Source organism: Pseudocercospora fijiensis, assembly GCF_000340215.1.
Source record: "Pseudocercospora fijiensis CIRAD86 unplaced genomic scaffold MYCFIscaffold_1, whole genome shotgun sequence".
Taxonomy (NCBI): Eukaryota; Fungi; Ascomycota; class Dothideomycetes; order Mycosphaerellales; family Mycosphaerellaceae; genus Pseudocercospora; species Pseudocercospora fijiensis.
The window spans coordinates 6,953,066-6,972,197 of NW_006921532.1; the positions used below are offsets into that span (position 1 = coordinate 6,953,066).

At 47.1% G+C, this 19,132-nt stretch overlaps 4 protein-coding genes across 4 annotated transcripts; all 4 read left to right on the plus strand.

Annotated features, from left to right (window-relative positions):
- Positions 1-7,718: 7,718 nt before the first annotated feature.
- MYCFIDRAFT_213383 (uncharacterized protein) lies at positions 7,719-10,651 on the plus strand (the record flags this gene model as incomplete). The annotated part of the gene is made up of 1 exon (XM_007923441.1): positions 7,719-10,651. One exon carries the CDS (start codon positions 7,719-7,721, stop codon positions 10,455-10,457), a length of 2,739 nt encoding a protein of 912 aa, XP_007921632.1. The 3' UTR covers positions 10,458-10,651.
- A 355-nt stretch (positions 10,652-11,006) lies between these two features.
- Positions 11,007-13,238, plus strand: MYCFIDRAFT_125391 (ABC transporter, ABC-F family, GCN-EF3 type; the record flags this gene model as incomplete). The annotated part of the gene is made up of 1 exon (XM_007923442.1): positions 11,007-13,238. One exon carries the CDS (start codon positions 11,007-11,009, stop codon positions 13,236-13,238), a length of 2,232 nt encoding a protein of 743 aa, XP_007921633.1.
- A 227-nt stretch (positions 13,239-13,465) lies between these two features.
- Positions 13,466-14,625, plus strand: MYCFIDRAFT_209882 (uncharacterized protein). The gene is made up of 3 exons (XM_007923443.1): positions 13,466-13,526; positions 13,587-13,880; positions 13,955-14,625. The coding sequence occupies exons 1-3, from the start codon at positions 13,491-13,493 to the stop codon at positions 14,219-14,221; spliced, it is 597 nt and encodes a 198-aa protein (XP_007921634.1). The 5' UTR covers positions 13,466-13,490; the 3' UTR covers positions 14,222-14,625.
- A 951-nt stretch (positions 14,626-15,576) lies between these two features.
- MYCFIDRAFT_35446 (uncharacterized protein) lies at positions 15,577-18,500 on the plus strand (the record flags this gene model as incomplete). The annotated part of the gene is made up of 2 exons (XM_007921757.1): positions 15,577-18,105; positions 18,159-18,500. 2 exons carry the CDS (start codon positions 15,577-15,579, stop codon positions 18,498-18,500), a joined length of 2,871 nt encoding a protein of 956 aa, XP_007919948.1.
- Positions 18,501-19,132: the final 632 nt, after the last annotated feature.

Consider the following 19,132-nt stretch of genomic DNA (forward strand, 5'->3'; position numbering starts at 1 on the left):
TTATTACAGGCCTTCCTCCTGCTAAGCGTAGGGGTAGCAAGGATGTATATAATACTATCCTTGTTATAGTAGACCGATTTACTAAGGGCGCTCGATATATCCCGGCGCGGAAAGATTAGACTACTATTAATATAGTAGAGGCGCTATAGAACAACATCTTCTATACCTATTAGGGAACCCCTAAGGGGATAGTATCTAATCGTAGATCGATACTAATATCGTACTATTAGAGCGAAATATGCCTATAGCTAAGACTAAAGCATCGGCTATTAACAGCCTTCTATCTATAGACTAACGGTCAAACAGAGAGACAGAATACTACCCTATAGTAGTACCTACGCAGTTATATTAACGAGAACCCTAAGGATTGGGTTAATCTCCTATAGCCTACAGAATTCGTATATAACAATAGTATACACTTATTAACTAAGGTTTTACTATATATAGCTATAATAGGCTAAAACGCTGCCCTACCGCAAGATCTATTTACCTCGCTCGAGGCCGAGCGTAAGGAAAGGGAAGCGTATTAAGTACCAACCCCTAAAACACTAGCGGCCATTAAGAGGGTTCTAAAGATACGAGAAATTCACGCTAAGATAGCTAATAAACTAGCGAAGGCCTAGGCCTATTAAAAGGCCTATTATAACAAACACTATACGCTAATAACCTTTAAGCAAGGCGACCTAGTTATGCTAAGTACTAAGAACCTCCGTATCCGTAAACACCTATTACCTAATAGCAAAACAAGGCCCAAGCTCGCACTAAGATACATTAGCCTATTCCGTATTCGAGAAGCTAAGGGCATATAGGCTTACTAGTTGTAGCTTCTACCTTATTATACTATCTATAACACCTTCTATATATCCCTCCTTAAGCCGTACTACCTACGCGAAGGGGATAAAGCACCTACTAAATCCGAGGACATACTAGCTAATAGCGAAGAGCTATAGTCTATAGAACGTATCCTAAAGCATCGGACTAGACAAGGCAAGAAGGAGTACCTCCTAAGATAGTAAGGCTATCTACCTAAATAGGACTCGTAGGAAGCTAAAGGTTCCTTTAAGGATATAACCGAGTTGTTAGATAAGTATTAGACTAGCGTAAAGAACAAGAAGAAGGCTAAAAGCTTATAATGTTACTATTAAGGCCTAGGACAATGCTACCCCCGGGGTGCTATTAGCTAACTAATTAGAGGCCGGCAAACTAGGACAATAAGACTATACTAGACGCGTACCGAGTGCTAACAAACGCGCTATAACGCGTTAACTATTCGCTACTCTTTTAGGAAACTACCTCTTTATTAGCGTACCCTATAAGACCCTTCTCTTAGCGCTCCCTTATTCTATTAAAAATCTCGAGGCCTAGGCGGTCGGCGGGAATAGCGCGCGCGGATAGTAATAATAATAATAACGACGGCGCGGCCGGCGCGGCTATATTAGTAACAGTGTTACGGAGTGTGTTGCTATTTAAGAAAGGAAGGATATAGCTATATTAGTAACGGTATTGCCGAGTTGTTATTAGTTAAAGAAGGAAATTAGAAGAAGGTAAAGTTAGCGCTAAGACGACTAGCGCCGCTATTATTAATATTACCTACTATTGCTACTACACTTACGAAGATAACCTTACCTATACTACGGCCTAAGGCCGGAAGCGCGCTATACTAATTAAGTTAAAAGAATAGCTATATTAAAGGTTTAATTAAAACTTTAATTAAAACTTTAAGCCGCTTAAAAGATTAAGCGACTAATAGACTAGCTAACTAAGGGCAAAACTATAGAGCTAAGTTAGCCGGGGTCGATCTTGCGAATAATAAGTTACTCCTTAATCTTTCCGACTCTTTAAGCGAGGCGAACCTTAACTACTATACTTATAATAGCCTTTACCTATAGAAACCGGAAGAACCGTGTTTTTTAAAAAGATAAGATAAGATTAACACTTAAAGGCTACTAAACCTAGCTAATTAGGGCTAGCGAAACTACGATAGTAAATAATAGCCCTCGTAATAATAAGAACAACCCTCGGAAGCGGACATTTCTAGGTCTTTTAAGAGTAGACGTAAAGAACTCGGTACGATATCACTTAGAACGGAGGTAGGGCTACAATACCTCGTACGTCTACCTATTATAGTAGGGAAGACGCGCTCGTATTATAATTAGTCGAAGGCCCTTAATTCTTATAGATATATATTACTCTATAGTTTATTATATATAGGGATAGCGTAGTTAGAAGTTAGACATTGTATTAGAAGGTAAGGTTTGATATAGTTATATAATTAGGTAGTTAAGTGTTTAATTTAGCGCGGCTAAGTAGCTTATTAGACTTGCTAAGTTAGTAGTAACGGAGGTCGAGGTTAGAATATAGAAAGGCTACGAGGGCGCGGCCTTTAGAAGGGAAGCGTGTATTAGAGGCTATACGTAATTAGCATATAACTAGCTCGAGTAAAGCTAGGGTCTTAGTGCCTTAGGCAGGGCTTAGCGCTTAGCGTTAGGTTAACTAGCCTACCTTCCTCCTTCTCCTCCTAGTTCTCTATCGAATACTACTCGTACCTACTACTACCCTATCTACCTGCTAATAAACCCTTCTTATATATACTTATATATACGCGCTCGTTAATAGACTCGGTATACGAGATAAGCTTATTAGAATATTTATATTTATAATCTTCCTATATATAGGGAAGAAAGGTTAATAGAGTCTCTATAGCTTTAGTCGGTGCTTTAGATAGTAGTTTTGTTCGGTACTTGTAATCTATATAGTCTAAGAAGCGGGCATTCGTATAGTAGAAGGAAAGGGAAGGGAAAGAATTAGTCGATTAGTAGGAAAGTAGATACGTAGGCGCTAATTTGCGGCTAACTATATATACGGTTACGTATAGACTCGGCTATACGGACGTTAGTTAACTCCGCTTTTAGCGTAGTCAACCGTAGATTTTAGCATAGCTTGTATGTCCTAGAAATTTAGTATACTATTCTTCTAGGCAGGCGCTACCAAACTTTGTAGGTACCGCCCTAATACTAGAAGATAACCTGTTCCGGGTTAAGTAAGCTATAGGCTATAGTAACGATATAGGTTAAGAAGGAGGGTGTTCTTAGCTAGCCGGCCTACCTAATTAGGTCGATAGATTAATACGGGTTAGTACTAATATCAATTGCTAGCTATAGGCCTATATTGCTAGCCTATAGGCCTATATCGCTGTCGCTATATCTACTGCCTATCGCTATCTCTTGCTACTATCTCTATATTAGTTAGAAGTCCTTCTCTTATACTATATCTTACGTATAGCGTCGTCGTCGTCTATCTAGTTATATTAAGAAGCTACTATAGACTCTAAGCCAAGGTTTATAACCCTAGAAGGTCGCTAAGGCGTTGTAAGGTCTACGAAGGACCTTATAGCTATAGCTCTAGGCTCGGTTAAGTCTATCTCTTTAATTGAGTTAAAGTCGATAGGCTGCGCGGACTATATATAAAGGCTAGTAACGCGCCTTTAAGGCTATTAAGGCCTTTGAGGTAATAGTAATAGTAATAGACGTAAAGGTAACGGCGGAAGCTAAGGAAAGTAAAGGCGCGTAGGTAAAGATAGCGGAGCCTAATTAATACGTCGTAGTTGCTATCGCGGCGTACGCGCCGTAGCTAGCGCTATATTAGTAGATTAGAAGGTAGATTAGAAGGTTGTCGACCGAGTTAGAGTCGTTAGTTACGGTAGAAGGCGTAAGGTCTACGGTCGTAGCCGCTTACCTATAAACGTAACTTTAGGAGCTCTAGTCTCGAGGAAGTTAGCTAGTAAGTAGTTAGCTAGGCTATATAGGGTGTCTTTAACCTTGCGTAGGAAGCCGCGTATATATTTATCGCGTACTATTAGATCGACTGTCTTATCGTTACGGATGCGATAAAAGTGCTAAGATAGGCCTTCTATAGCCTCGTTGTAGTAAGCCCTTAAATTACGAAGATATAGGTCTCCTATAGTCTACGGCTTCCGCATGTCTTTATAGCCTTCTAGCTATAATTAATAACTATCTCTCTCTTTTAGAGTCTTTCTAATATAGAGCTATTCGCTAACTGTTTAATCTAGTATATTGCTAGATATATAGCTGCTATTAATTGAGTGTAAAGGGCGTAACGAATAGGTAGAACCTAAGGATATAGTAGTATAGTAGGTACGTTTGAAACTATAGAAGGCAGTTGCAATAGGCCGGTGCCGGTTAGTTACCTCTATATAGTATAAGGCCGTAGTATATTAGAAGTCCTTTTGCCTTACATTCTTTAGCAATTAACAATTGCTTCCTAATATAGTCTTAAGCAGCTAGTAGTTGTAGCTTCTCGAAGAATGGCATCTATTTAATCCTCTAATACTAAGTGCCCTTAGTAGTCCTATATAGTTATAGGTCGGCCTTATAAAGCAGCCGAGCGTCTATCCTTATTAGCTCGACAATAGTGCTATACATAGATAGCTAGACTATTGCCTTCTTATTATCGTATTTAATAGCGTTATAGTATCCTTCTAAAGGCGAAGTTGTCCGGATCTATATAAGTAGAGGGTTTTCTAATCGTGCCTAAGTCGCCTATAAATATAACTTCTTACGCTAGTTATTTAGAAGATATTAGACCTGTTTATCCGAAGCCTGCTTCTTACGTAGCTCTATAGCTATATCGTCTACTATCTCTTAAACCTCGATCTCGCTACGGGCATAGTAGATAGCGTATAAGAATAGCCGCTAGACCTATAGATACAGCTTCTCGGGGAAGTGTCGTAGGAAGGTCTCTTTAGCGTGTCGTTAGTAGAGATATATCGTAATCTCTTCGAGGAAGGCTAGTCGAATAGCGCGCTATTCCTAGGCCGAGTCGTCTATAATAGCTATCTTTAGCTTCTACCGAGGAGCCTACTTCTTTAAAACCTAAAGCCTAGCCTTAATTAGCTTTGCTCGCTAACTCTATAGTAGTAAATAGCCCCCTAGTATCTAGGAGCTAAAGGAATTGCGGATATAGACGGTAAATAGGTAAAAATCGTTGTCGCTCGTTTTATAAGTAGCGTCGAATAGAAACAACTATATATAGACGGTTAGTCGTTGCTATAATAATTTGAATGTTAGGAAAGCTAAAGCTAATACCTAAGGTACCGAAAGTTAGTCGAGGAAATATCTACCTATATCTCTACTAATACCGCTATTTAGCATCTCTCGCTACTAAGCACTCTACTAGGCTACTCTATTATAAACGACGCTATTAATACGGACTAATATAGCCTCGTAGGAGAGGCCTATACTAGATATATCGTCCGTAAGAGGGCTAAGGTTACGGTTAAGGTTATCTAGCTATAGCTTTATATTGCCCTTATTAGCTTAGGTAACTCGCTTCTTATCCTTCTTTATAGACTATACAATAATACCTTTTTTAGCCTAGTGCGCTCTAATAATCGCTAGGCGAGGTGCATTAGGTCCCTCCTTTAATAGGTAGAATACATAGGCTATATTATAATTATGCTAATCTATTAGGCCTTCTATAACAACCCGGAGGCTATTAGAAGCCGATCGGACGTCTATATAGTCTAGTATATAACTGTAAATATAGTTACCTTCCGCCGCCGAGTTACGACTTCTACGAGCAATTTTATATCTATATAGCTTATCTATACCTTTATTAAATAACGCAATTACCGCGATCGAAGCGTTATACGATAGCTTATTATATTCTATCTTACGAATACCCTCCGAGTCGTTACGACTACGATTAAAGTTACGCCGATAGCGATAGTAATAGATAGTCCTTCTCGTTAACCTATCCTTCGAACGAGCTAGAGGCTTCTCCTCCTATATATTAGATATAAAGGGCTATACCTAGTTATATTTAGCAGCCTTTAAGAAGCTACCCTCGATTAATAGACTAAATAGCGATTATCGCAGTTAATATATTATAGAAATAGGCAAAAGATAGGCTATTTTAAAGAGCTAGGATAATAGGTTATAGGTTAGTATATAGGTTAGTATATAGATTAGCCGAATAGAGGTTAAATAGACACCTATAGTAATAGCTACAATACCTCCTTTTATCGAGAATAGGCTATATACTACTAAGTTTCGACTATATGAAGTTATAGACCCTAGCATCTTCGGAAGGCCTATTTTGGCTGGTAATATCGACACTTCTTAGATGCGGATATCTACCGGAAGCTGACTCGAAAACTGACTCAAGCACTGGCTCCACCGGCTGCTAAAATACTATGACATCCAAGCATAATTGCAGATTTCTCTGCGCCGCGCAGTGGGCGGGGTTGGAGGGAGGCATGGATCGGCTGTCCCAATTGGCTGATCAAGGTACCGCGACAAGGGTTTGTCTCGCGCTGTCCGATCCAGGGCACGACCTCGAATGCTGGAGGTGGTGTGGTGCTGCTCTCCTGCAAACGCTCAGATGGAAGGGTGTATGCTTGCAGTGAACTACCACAATTGCTCAATCCAGAAAGGAGATGTTCGAAGAGAAGGCGGAAAGTAGTTCTTCTCGAAAGGTTCTTACTGTAGTGTTCGGCGAAACATTATTCCGAACGGGCCTTTCCGTTCTGCTTTCCCCTGCATCAAATGGTGCGCCACCCGATCCACAGTCCGTTAGACGGTTAGACCGTTAGGCCCTGTCTACTTGCAACAGGTTATGGCGTAAACCGAGAGATTATAATAACCTCATAAGCGGCTCAGATTATGGCGACTTATAATCGGTTATCCATGAGACAGTGCCAGGTGTTAAGACCCACATAATAAGCCTCCGGCTCGGCAGCCACACTCCACCTCTTTGTAGTAGGCCATATAGCTTCCAGTGGTATTTATGATGATATCGATGACGGCGCAGTAGGTGGTAAATCGGCGGGCGAAGGGCGGGGAGGACGAGTGCTTCGGCGAGTGTGGTTTGTGGTGTAGTTACTGTATAAATATGCGGTTAGTCGAGCAGCTAGTCTCTCAGTTTGAAGCCATTCGAATACTGGCAAATATGGTCTCCCAATCGACGGATTCTCAGCCCTCTCAGGCGCCATGCCGGAAGTCTATAGGGCGCACGGATAGGCTTGAAAGCTCCTCAAGAGTTGGTTATGCTGATCATACCATATATGGCATAATCTCAGCGAGTTTACGAGCACAGCGATAACCAACGATTCAATAATCGTTGTTACATAAGACAGGTTGGTTATTGGAAGAGTTGTTATAATCTACGGCCAGGTTATGCTATAACCTGTTGCAAGTAGACAGGGCCTTAGAGAAAGCGTTCCTGCGTGACGACGAGCCTTCGCGTCCAGCAAGGAAGGCACTACCGGAGAGACATTCTGCAGAGGTTGGCATCGTCATCTCCTACTCCTCCTTGCAAACATCCTCTACCCCAGCACCCAGAACTTCGTACTGCACTGTCGCTATCCAGCATTTCCTACATCGCTCTTTTCCTTGACATCATTTCGCTTGTGTGACGCGTGCCTGGTGTCACGGTCTGCTTGGGCATTGATCGCGAGTGGAGCTTGTGCGCGCGCATTGTCGATTCACTCGAGGAAGAAAGTTGGTGAATAGTTGCAGGCTGGGCCTGGAACGTGTTGCCACACCCTGTATTGTCCATCTTTCTCTTATTTGCAACTTCACCTCATTTGAAGCCGCGGCATGGCATCTCACCTACAACCGAGCGCGAGCCAGCGGAAAAGATTCTCGCGCGAAGGCTTCCGCCCAATTCCTCCTGATCAAGCTGATTACAACCACAACATGGCGCCAAGCGATGTGACGATCGATATCCCACTTGAGCCCGTCAAGACCAGTGCGAGCAGCGGCGGTGGACTACGGAATCACAGTGCTCAGAATGTCGGCTTGCAGCCCATCAACACCAATTCGCAGAGCAGCGAGAAGAAGAGCTGGATTCGAGGCAGGCGGACGAAGCCTGTCGAAGGACAAGGTACGGGTCGAGTCGGATACGATGGCGAGGAAGATACGCTTACAACCATGGGCAAGATCTATGACAAGATCCTGGGCTTCTCCATCATCACCAGATATTTTCTCTATGTCCTGCCGTTGGGACTGCTGATTGCCGTTCCCATCATTGTCGGATCTTTCTACAGCGAGAAGAACATGCCTGAAATCGGAGGCGTGTCGCTCGTCTGGTTCTTTACATGGGTCGAAATTGTCTGGCTGTCTCTCTGGGTTTCGAAGATCGTGGTACATTTCTTGCCTTTCGTCTTCCAGACACTGGTCGGCGTGGTCAGCTCTGGTGTCCGCAAATATGCGACAGTTCTTCGCAAGCTGGAGATTCCATTGTCCCTGGTGGGATGGGCGGTCACGTCTCTGGCTACATTCAAGCCACTTATGGAGAAGAACCCCTACAATCGCAAGACCGCTCACAATCTGAGCGCTTCTAATACCAAATGGGTTACGATTGTGCAGGAAATTCTTGGTGCTGCCGTGGTTTCGACTCTGGTCTTCCTTGCTGAGAAGTTCATCATCCAGCTCATCAGCATCAACTACCACAGGAAGCAGTTCAATGCGAGGATTAAGGATTCTAAACGACAAGTCTACATTCTTGGACTGCTATACGATGCATCGACTGCACTGTTCCCAGCATATGGCGATGAGTTTCAGGAGGAGGATTATGCCATTGCTGATCAGCTCAACTTTGCCGCTTTCGGCGGCAAGAGGAAGCGGACGCACAAGAGATCGGGATCGGCGACACCTATGCGTGCGTTGCAAGAACTCGGTCGCTTGGGTGACAAGGTCACGTCTGCTTTTGGAAATGTCGCATCTGAGATTACCGGAAAGGAAGTCTTTAACCCGAACAGCTCGCACTCCATTGTGGTCGAAGCATTGGAACGACGACGCACTTCCGAAGCCCTTGCTCGCCGTATCTGGATGTCCATGGTGATGGAAGGCCACGAGGAGCTTCGCGAGGAAGACATCGTCGACGTTCTGGGACCAGATCGCAAAGCTGAAGCCGAAGAGGCATACGAGGCTCTAGATCGAGACGGGAATGGCGATATTTCTCTTGATGAGATGATTCAGACTGTCGTCGAGTGGGGTCGCGAGCGTAAGGCAATCGCGACCAGCATGGTGGATGTCGCTCAAGCCATTAATGTCTTGGACCGCCTCCTTCAGACCGTGGTACTGGTCGCCGTGGTCTTCATCTTCATTGCTTTCCTCAACAAAAACTTCGTCACGACTCTTGCGACGACCGGAACAGCACTTCTCTCGCTGTCCTTCGTCTTCTCGGTCACTGCACAAGAGATCCTCGGCTCCTGTATCTTCCTCTTCGTCAAGCATCCTTTCGATGTTGGTGACAGGGTTGACATTGCAGACAATGCATTCCTTGTGGAACACATCAGTCTGCTGTTCACCGTCTTCCGCAGGGCGAACGGAAACAAGACAGGGCAGCTGTGCCAGTACCCGAATATTGTGCTCAACACGCTTGCACTCGACAACATTAGCAGAAGCAAGGCACAGACTGAACAAATCACCCTGGACATCTCCTTCGACACGAAGTTCGACGACATTCAAATTCTCAGGAACGAGCTTGTTCGATTCGTCACCGACAAGGACAATTCGCGCGACTTCCTGCCAGACTTGGACGTGGAAGTGCTTGGTACATCTGACATGTCGAAGCTGCAGCTCAAGGTGGAGATCAGACACAAGAGCAACTGGGCCAACGAGACACTCCGCGCAGCGAGACGAAGCAAGTTCATGTGTGCGCTGGTCGCCGCGCTTCGTGCTGTCCCGATTTATGCCCCAGGTGGTGGTGGCGATGCTGCAGGCAGCGCAGCAAACCCCAACTACTCTGTGGCAATCACAGATTCTGAAGCCAAGGAGAATGCGCAACACACCGCCGATGAGCGGGAGAAGGCTCGCCTCGTCGCGACCAAGAAGATCCAGGAAGCAAAGGAAGCGACTGCGATGGGCATGACTGGCATGAAATCTGGCGATGCCAAGGTCATCAACGACCTCAACTCGCGAGATCCAGCTATTGACACTGCTCGGGATCAGGCATGGGCTTCAGGACGCGACGATAATAGCACTCTCGGCGAACGACCCAGCATCGACCAACAAGACCTGAACGACGTTCGCAGCCTCCTTCGTCGGGAGAGCACACGTGGCAAGCGCAAGGCTAGTACCGAGCAGTCTCGTCCATATGCTCCAGGTGTCCCTACGATCAACGAACCTCACCAAACGACATCCGCACCACCTCAGGTTCAATTCCCAGGTTCCGAAGCTCGGCAGCCAAGCCCGAACCAGTTTCCCAATTTCCCGAGTCCTTACAGACCTACTCAGCAGTACCAGTCTGCTCAAGGCTACGTCCAACCACGCAGTAATGTTGAGATGAGCCAGATTCCTCAGCAAGGCACGAGTAACCCGTATAGGAGTCGGGGGCAAGAGCAGGCTTTGAGTCCACCTTCTGCTCGACGGGTGGGGGAAAGAGATGACGAAGATGATGCATGGAATGGGAGGCCATACTCTGGCGTTTGAGAAGCACCAATGATTGAAGAAAAAGTCCTCGAATAGACTACCAAAATGGCGTTGGAATGGCCTCCAGCTACACTTGAATTTTGGCTGTGTTTTGGCATGTGAAAAGCATGGAAAGTTTATGACGAGTGTATACGAAGGTCAGGTACATAGTCGAAAAGAATCCGACAGGACCCGAGAAAGGTGACAGAACGATGAACAATGAAGCAGTTCTTCTCACTTTGCCTCTCTGGTCTGGATACGACGGCTGTAGATCAGGCTTGGCCTTGGCAGGGTCTTGACATGGCGGCTTCTACTTCTGGACACCGCACCGCCACCACTTGTACCATCAAGACCAAGAGTATCTAACTTCACCTCGCGAACTGTCCTGAGTCATCTTTCGTTTTGGGTAGGTACTCGGAAGTCAATTTTGATGGAGGTTGATGGGGGCTTGATGTATAAGTAACAGGGCAGGGGCTGCTTGATATTCACCCAATTGTTTCCTACTACACGATCCTCCGACTTCCCACGCCCTTCACCACTTCCCAAGAAAAAAGAACCACCAACAAAAAAATGCCAACCCCCAAACCCTCCAAATCCTCAATTTCCTCGGGCCCAGGTTCCTTAACCATCACATCCCAGCAATCTCGTTTCCACACCGAAACTTCGGAATTTCCCAACACTTTGAAAGAAATCTCGGTGAAGGATCTTAATGTTGCGATTGGGGGAAGGGAGTTGTTATCGCATGCTGAGTTTCAATTACAGAGGGGGAGACGATATGTTTTGCATGGGAGGAACGGGATGGGGAAATCTACGCTTCTCAAAGCGATTAAGGAGGATTTGATTCCTAGTGTTCCGAGGGGGGTTAGGAGGGGGTTTGTGGGGCAGGTTGAGATGGAGGAGGCAGGGAGGGATGGTGGGGAGTTGAGTGTGTTGGAGTTTGTGGTTCGAAGTGATGAGGGACGGGAAAGACTTTTGAGGGAGGAGAGGATGATTTCTGAGGCTTTGGAGAGGGGGGAGGATTCTATGGGTGTTGTGAAGGTTTATCGGAGGGTTTTTTATGAGAGGTTGGAGAGGAGGTTACGTGATGTTAGACAGATTGCTTTGAGGAGGAGTGGGGCACGGGGGAGGAAGACGAGAGAGGAGGAGTTGAAATTGGAGGGGGAGGTGGAGGTGGCTCGCCAGAAATGTCTGTTGGAGGAGGCGAGTGTTGAGGAGATGGCGGTTGAGTCGAAGAAAGCTGTTGAGATGTTGACTGATGTGCAGACTTCGCTGGAGCTTATGGATGCGGAGGGTGCGGAGGCTAAGGCAAGAGATGTTCTGAAAGGACTGGGGTTTTCGGAAGAGCGCTTGATGAGACCTCGATCACATCTTTCTGGTGGATGGCGGACGAGATGCTCCCTCGCGTGTGCTTTATGTCGAACCGTGGATCTGCTACTCCTCGACGAGCCTACGAATTTCCTCGACCTGCCCTCAATCATCTGGCTAGAACGCTACATTTCCGAAGAACTCAGCCCCGACACCACAGTCCTAGTCGTAACCCACGACCGAGCATTCGGCGACTCAATCGCAGAAGAGCTCCTCATCCTCCGCAACCAACTCCTCGAACGCTTCCGCGGAAACCTCTCACAATACGAAACAGATCGTTTAAAATCCTACAAATACCTCACCCGCATGAAAGAAGCCCAAGAGAAACAAAAATCCCACCTCCAATACCAAATTCAAGGAAACATCAACGCCGCCCGCCGCGCCGGTGACGATAAGAAATTAAAACAAGCTGCTTCTCGCAAGAAGAAACTTGATGAACGAATGGGAATGGAAGTCAGCGCCAAAGGTACAAGATTCCGATTAAATGACCAAGCAGGTTACTTCAATTCTTCAAGACAGGAAATCGAAGTCCCGGATTTCGATCCACCCGTGGAATTGAAGATCCCTACGCACCCGCCCGATCTCAGGTTTTTTGGAAGTCTTGTTTCGTTTGAGGGTGTGGGTTTCTCGTATACCACCTCGATAGAAGAAGGAAAAGGAAAAGGAAAGAAAGCGGAAGAGAAAATTTTGGTTTTAGAGGATGTGAATTTTACGATTCATCAAGGAGATCGCATGGGGGTTGCGGGTTTGAATGGGTCGGGGAAATCTACGCTTGTGAAACTCGTGATGGGGAGGAAGGGGATGGAGTTGGATTCGGGAACGATTCAGATGCATCCTCGAGGGAAAATCGCGTTGTATTCTCAACTCTCTGCTTCGGAGTTGGAGATTTTGGCAAATTCGAGGCCGGGACTTACGGCTTTGTCTCTGCTTCTCGAAACGATGCCGGCCGAGAGCAAGGAACAGGAAGCGCGCGCAATCCTTTCGGGATTGGGGTTGGTTGGAAAGATTGCTTCGGATGTACCCATCTCTTTGCTTTCCGGTGGTCAAAGAGTTCGATTGGCTCTGGCACGGATATTTGTTGATCCGCCGCATCTTTTGATTTTGGATGAAGTCACGACGCATTTGGATACGGATACGATTTTGGGGTTGGTGGAGGCTTTGAAGGGGTATGAGGGTGCGGACCTGGTTGTTACGCATGATAGGTTTTTTATGAAGACTGTGGTGGAGGGTGTGAGGGTTGGGGATTTGGCTGTTGGGAATAGGCCGGGAGAGAATGAGGGGGAGAGTGAGGAGAGTGAGGAGGTTGAGGAGGTTGAGATTAAGAGGACGAGGGGTGTGTTTAGATTGGCGAAGGGGAGGTTGAGGAGGTTGGAGCGTGGGATGGAGGAGTATGAGGAGATTGCTGCTAGGTCGGCGTCGAAATTGGGGAAGATGTAGATACTACGCAATGTCATATCCGTCATGGGTGGAATGTGAGTGAAGTAGGACGAGAGAATCAAATCTGGTAATCAAATTCGGATGTCGGCGACTGCCGGCACGTGGAGGTGGCGGCATGTGAACGGCTCCAGCTGTGACGTCGCGGTCCAGCCCACCTTGGCTTCTCAAGCCCAAGACAACGAACATTCGCGCCCAAGAATAATCTCTGCCTCGCATCCAGACAACCTCGACAATTCACGCCGACAGCTCATCATGTCCGGGCTTGAAAAAGCACTCTTCAACCTCAAGGTCCGCCAATCCAGTCTAGCCTAAGCCTGAGCCTCACTGACCCATCCCTCCCCATCACAGTTCACAGCCAAACAACTCAACCGCCAGGCAGCAAAAGCGACCAAAGACGAACAAACCGAGAAAGCGAAGCTAAAGAAAGCAATTTCGCAAAACCACAACGACATCGCAAAAATCTATGCGCAAAACGCTATACGGAAAAAGAACGAGAATCTCCAACTCCTCACCCTCGCTTCGCGCATAGATGCCGTGGCTTCAAGAGTCCAGACCGCGGTCACGATGAGGCAGGTCACGGGAAGTATGGCGAATGTGGTTAAGGGAATGGATAGTGCGATGAAGAGTATGGATTTGGAGAAGGTAATAAACAACATACACACATACATGCACGCATGGAGAAGAGCAGAGCAACCACTGATGCTTTTTCACGATAGATCTCAGCCGTGATGGACCGTTTCGAAACACAATTCGAAGATTTGGATGTCGCGACGGGGTATTACGAGAACGCTACTTCGAGTGCCACGGCTACGGGGACGCCGCAGGAAGATGTGGATCGGTTGATGAGTCAGGTCGCGGATGAGGCGGGTGTGGAATTGAGTCAGGAAATGGCTGGGGCTACGCCGGCGAAGAATATTGCGCAGCCGGCGGAGGAGGAGAGGGAGGATAAGTTGGGGGAGAGGTTGAGGGCTTTGAGGAGTTGAGGGGGTGGGGCGGTTGTTGTCTTACTTGGGAGGGTTTTATACATGGCGTGGCGTTTTTGGGGGGGTTGCTATTACTGGAGGATGGATGGGGTGTATTTTTTCTTTGAGAGACGACATGGATGGGTTTGGTTTGCTTGCTGCCGATCACATGGTATGGTTCGAAATGTCTCATGATGATTGACATTAGCATTAGCGAAATATCTTCGGTCTCGAAAAGGGCGATCGCAAGAGCGTCAATCACAGCCGCAGCCAAGCGAGCAGCACTGTTTCAGGTGGATCATTGTCGTGGTGGACTACGCTCTGGGAAGGGAATCATTTCTGTGAGAGAGTATCTTCGGAAATCTTCCTCTGCAACAGCTTCTACTCTGGAACACGAATTCAATGATCATACCACTCTCGAATGCATATCTGCGCTCTTTCTGCAAGACCAAATGCTTACGCGCGAGCCCTGAATCTCAAAACAGGCAAGAGTCTTGTTGTGCGAAAGTCTTGAGTCTGGAGGCACAATGACTGTGGCTTGTGATCTAATACGCCAAATGTCTTTGGCTTAGGCCTAGGCCTTTGTCTGAGTTTCGAAATGCAAATCTTGAATATGGACTACCGTACGAAATCTTAGATGAGTAATGCTTCTAATCACCTTGTCATTCATTCTAGATACAAACTTATCAAACCATCGAGAGAATCCCTCGCAACATACAAAAAAAAAAGACTTCATAGATCAAGCCGGGATGCCAAGGAAACGGCAGAATTGATCGATTCCGAGAATCTTTGGGTAGGAAGTCGTTGCTGAGCTCGTCTCATCGACTTCCTCATGTTGAAAAAGGACAAGTAGACGTGATTTCGAGTCGCAGGAGGCCTAATTCCTCCGAAGTATAGAGATAATGCCTCGAGCTTAACCTAAGCGTCTTTTTCATTAGATCGTCGACTAGAGAAGATGGCTTGTTTTGAGCTTGCAGTTTTTAGGTGGCAGGTGGATAGTAGTCCTATGGGAAAGGATGCCTTCGACTTAGAGGCCTTAGCAAGGACTTGGCGGGCTGAAAGGATGCTGTATGATAGCTCGATTGTATAAAGGAATGGTAAGGTGATTGCAGGCGGCTTCTATGGCTTGCACTTGAGGCTCGGAATTTGGACTGCATCTTCATGCATACGACACTTTTTTCCTATCTTGAAGTTGATCAAAAGTGAATCTTGTCTTTGTCGTGGATGAGACTTCCAAGTGAAGCCGAATTAGCAGATTTATGCTTTCCCCGGCTATACTTCGGCAGGACGCGTGATTCTGGCAAGCTCTCGCAAACATTCTTGTTTGCAAACACCATCGAGGTCAACAGCACCACCACGCCTCCTAATACCGCGAAATGGCACTTCAGAATTCATCGCAAGCGGCGCCAGCCTATTTCCAGGCGCTTCTCGACCGCGGCCAGAAACGAGCGCCTTCAGACGAGCCGCAACTACAGCTAGGCCTGCAGGATATCGCGCGCAAGGTCAGGAACTTGGGCAAAGGCTTTACAGATGCACGAGCACACTACTTGCTGTCTGCATCGGGCGTAAACACCAGCGATGCGCTGCGTGATCTCGAAGAACTGTCGGGTGCAAAGGCTGGCCCAGCACCATCGTCTGAGCCCATGATTACCAGCGGAGTGAAGGAGGATCTTGCGCAGCGATACCAGAGCGATTTTCAGAAGATGGTCGACAGCCACATCAAACGCGCCCACGACGACTTTGACAAGATGATTGAAGAACGACTGCACGGTGTGGATTGGGACGCGCACCGACAGCGCATCTACGAGCACTTCGGCCTGAAGAAGCCACAGAACATGGAAGAGCAGGGTGGTGCAGAGAGCGCATACGGACAGAGCGGTTTTGGACGGTCTTCACGACGACCGAGACCGAATAGTACTGCTTCCAAGTCGTTTGGCATGTCTGGCATGTCCCGCTCGGTCATTGGTTCAGTGGGTCAACGTGGTGTGCGAAGCAGTGTCTTTGGCGATGTTGCCGAAAAGGTACCAGCTGATGGCATTCGACCGGCTCCAGAAGATAACTTGCTGCGAAAGAAGCAGAAGGAGTATGCTGGAAAGGTTACAGATCTGAATGCTGCACGGAGAGAGTTCAAAAACTACCCAATCCTGAAGCATTTCGCCGAGGTGGAGCAATGGCCTTCGAATGAAGACACATCAATGCTCGTCCAGGCATTCAAAGCGCTGGTCGAGATCACCAAAGAAAGCGACACGGCAGAGACCTTGACCGACAAAGGTGCGATTCGGGAGCGAACTTACGCCAAAGCTTACCTGGACGACTCGCGAGATTCGGAAGATGTTGTCCAAATACGCAAGCAAATTTTGAACGGATCTCGAACTTATCTGGAGAGCTTGTTCAAAGAACAGCTTATCGCCACTGTTAAGAAGAGTCCGCGCGAGGCGAACACAGGCGGCACACCGGATCCGCTTTCTCACGTCAAGGGCTACGTGCGCGTTCGTGCAGCGCGAAAGGAGCTTGGTCCCGATGCTGAGCTACTCCAAGAGATTAATGGAGACTACTGCTGGGCGGTCATCTTCTATCTGCTGCGCAGTGGACAATATGAACAGGCTATGAACTACGTCAACGCCAACATTGCGGCCTTTCGACAAATCGATCGCCAATTCACGAAATACCTCAAAGCATACGTCGACAGTTCAGAGCGACGACTACCCACTGACATACAGACTCAAATCAACAACGAATACTCACAAAGGCAGCGCCTGGCTCCCGAGGACTCAATCGATCCCTATCGGATGATGTGCTACAAAGTTATTGGCAGATGCGACATTGGCCGTCGCAGTCTTGACAACATCACAAACGACATGATGGACTGGCTGTGGTTGCAATTCGCCTTGGCGCGCGAGTACAATCGCTTTGACGAGTATGCGCACGAAGCTTTCAGCCTGGAGGATGTTCGAGCATCAATCAAAGAGATTGGCGAGAGGTACTTCGGTGCAGGCAGTGAAATTGCCAACGCACCAACCACACTCTTCTTCATGCAAGTTCTCGCAGGGCTCTTTGAAAAGGCAGTAGCGGACCTCTATCCTCACAACTATCTCTCGGCAGTACACTTTGCCATTGGGCTCGACTTTTACGGTCTGCTGCGCGTTAGCAATATCAACAACAGCGATGATCTTCTCACCTACACTACTCGACAGCAACCGCAAATTGCATTTGGCAGCATGATAGGGCTCTACACGCGCGACTTCCGCACATCTGAAGCCACGTGGGCTGTCGATTACCTCTCTCTGATCTGTTTGAATGCTGATCTGGATGGCGATATTGGCAAGGCACAGAAAGAGCTATGCTACCAGGCGCTCACTGAACTGGTGCTCGAGACTCGCGAATTCGCTCAGCTGCTTGGTGACATCAAAGCAGACGGCTCGCGGATTCCAGGTGCCATCGAAAATCGACTGTCCCTCATTAAGCTTCAAGGCAACGAATTTCTGAAGCATATCACGCTCGTTGCAGCCAGAACAGCGCAAGAGCAAGGTCGCACGACCGATGCAGCATTGCTTTACCACCTCTCGGAAGATTACAGCAAGGTCTTGGCTGTTGTCAACGAAGCACTATCGCTGGCGCTGACGACAGACCTTGGCGATACTCCAGCACGCCTTTTGCCGCTGAAGCCACGCAATATTACAGATCAAAACAACCAGGACGCTTCCCTGCAGCAAGCCAGCTTAAGCTTGACATCCATCGATGACCCAGTGCAGCTAGCTCAAGATATCAAGACCTTATACCAAAACGACGGAACTTGGACGAAGGCCAAGATTGAAGAGAAGCAAATGCACAGCTGCGAAATTCTACTCCTTCTAGCTGCCGCCCGCAGAGAACTCGAAGCAGGTCGCTGGGCCCCGACCCTTGATGTAAGTCGGTTCAAGCCCTGTCTTACTGTCTCCGCTAACCTAGATATTCCCAGTACATCCACAAAACCGACCTCCTCCCCACCGACCCCGAAGCACGCGGCAACATCTCCTTCATCCGCTCCAAAGCCCAAAACTTCGAAATCTTACCCCAGTCCGTCGCGAGAGTCATGGGTCACCTGATGGTCTGGACCGTCATCGCCTGCTCAAACCAAGTCGAGAGATTGAGTACCCAAGGCTTCGAGAACGCGGGTACGAAACAGTTGATCAAGAATACTGTGTATATTGCCAAGGACGTTATGGTCTTTGCGGGCTTGATCAAGTATAAATTGCCTGGGAGGGTTTGGGAGACGATTGCGAGGGTTGGGCAGGATTTGGAGGCGTTTCGGGTACAGTAGGGGTTGGTTTGAGAGGAGAGTGGAGGGGAAGTGGAAGTGGGTCTTGTATGATGAGTAGCGCTTGAAGACACGAGCGCTGGGTTTGAAAAGGTAGGTCGGTAGTCGGAATCACGTTTCAGGATCTTATTTTCAGCCTTCGCGTTCACGTGCTGTGCCTGTATATCAAGTCAAGTAGCGAATGTGCACGATACCCGCTATCCCATGCCTCAAATATTCATCGGTAGTCGCAACGCAACGCCCAAATATTCATAACTAGTACCATACCATTCGGGAATTTTCTTCCCAAACCTCTCGAATTCTTGTCTCGCCTCACTTACACCGCCAATTTTAGTCGAATGCACAAAACAAAACAAAAAAACCCCCATCGATTCCTTCAAGACACTCTTCGAAGTATGAAAATTGATCAAAACGTTTTTGGTACGGTTGCTGTACGCCAAGAACAGAATTACCTTAAGCTATATATGACCTCTCCGTGGACAGAATGGAAGAAGCAAGTAACCTGCAGCAGCAGCAATCGAATTATTAAGTTTTCAGGCTCTTGAATTAGGACCGGGAGACTGTGCAAAATCCAAGTCTTGGCAAGTGTTGGTGGCATCTACTATGTATAGACTTGAAGAAGAAAATTGTAGCGC

Coding starts and splice junctions, on each gene's coding strand:
- MYCFIDRAFT_209882 (XM_007923443.1), top strand. CDS start 13,491: ATGTCCGGGCTTGAAAAAGCACTCTTCAACCTCAAG. Junction 13,527..13,586: donor AAGCACTCTTCAACCTCAAG/GTCCGCCAATCC, acceptor TCCCCATCACAG/TTCACAGCCAAACAACTCAA. Junction 13,881..13,954: donor AGAGTATGGATTTGGAGAAG/GTAATAAACAAC, acceptor TTTTCACGATAG/ATCTCAGCCGTGATGGACCG.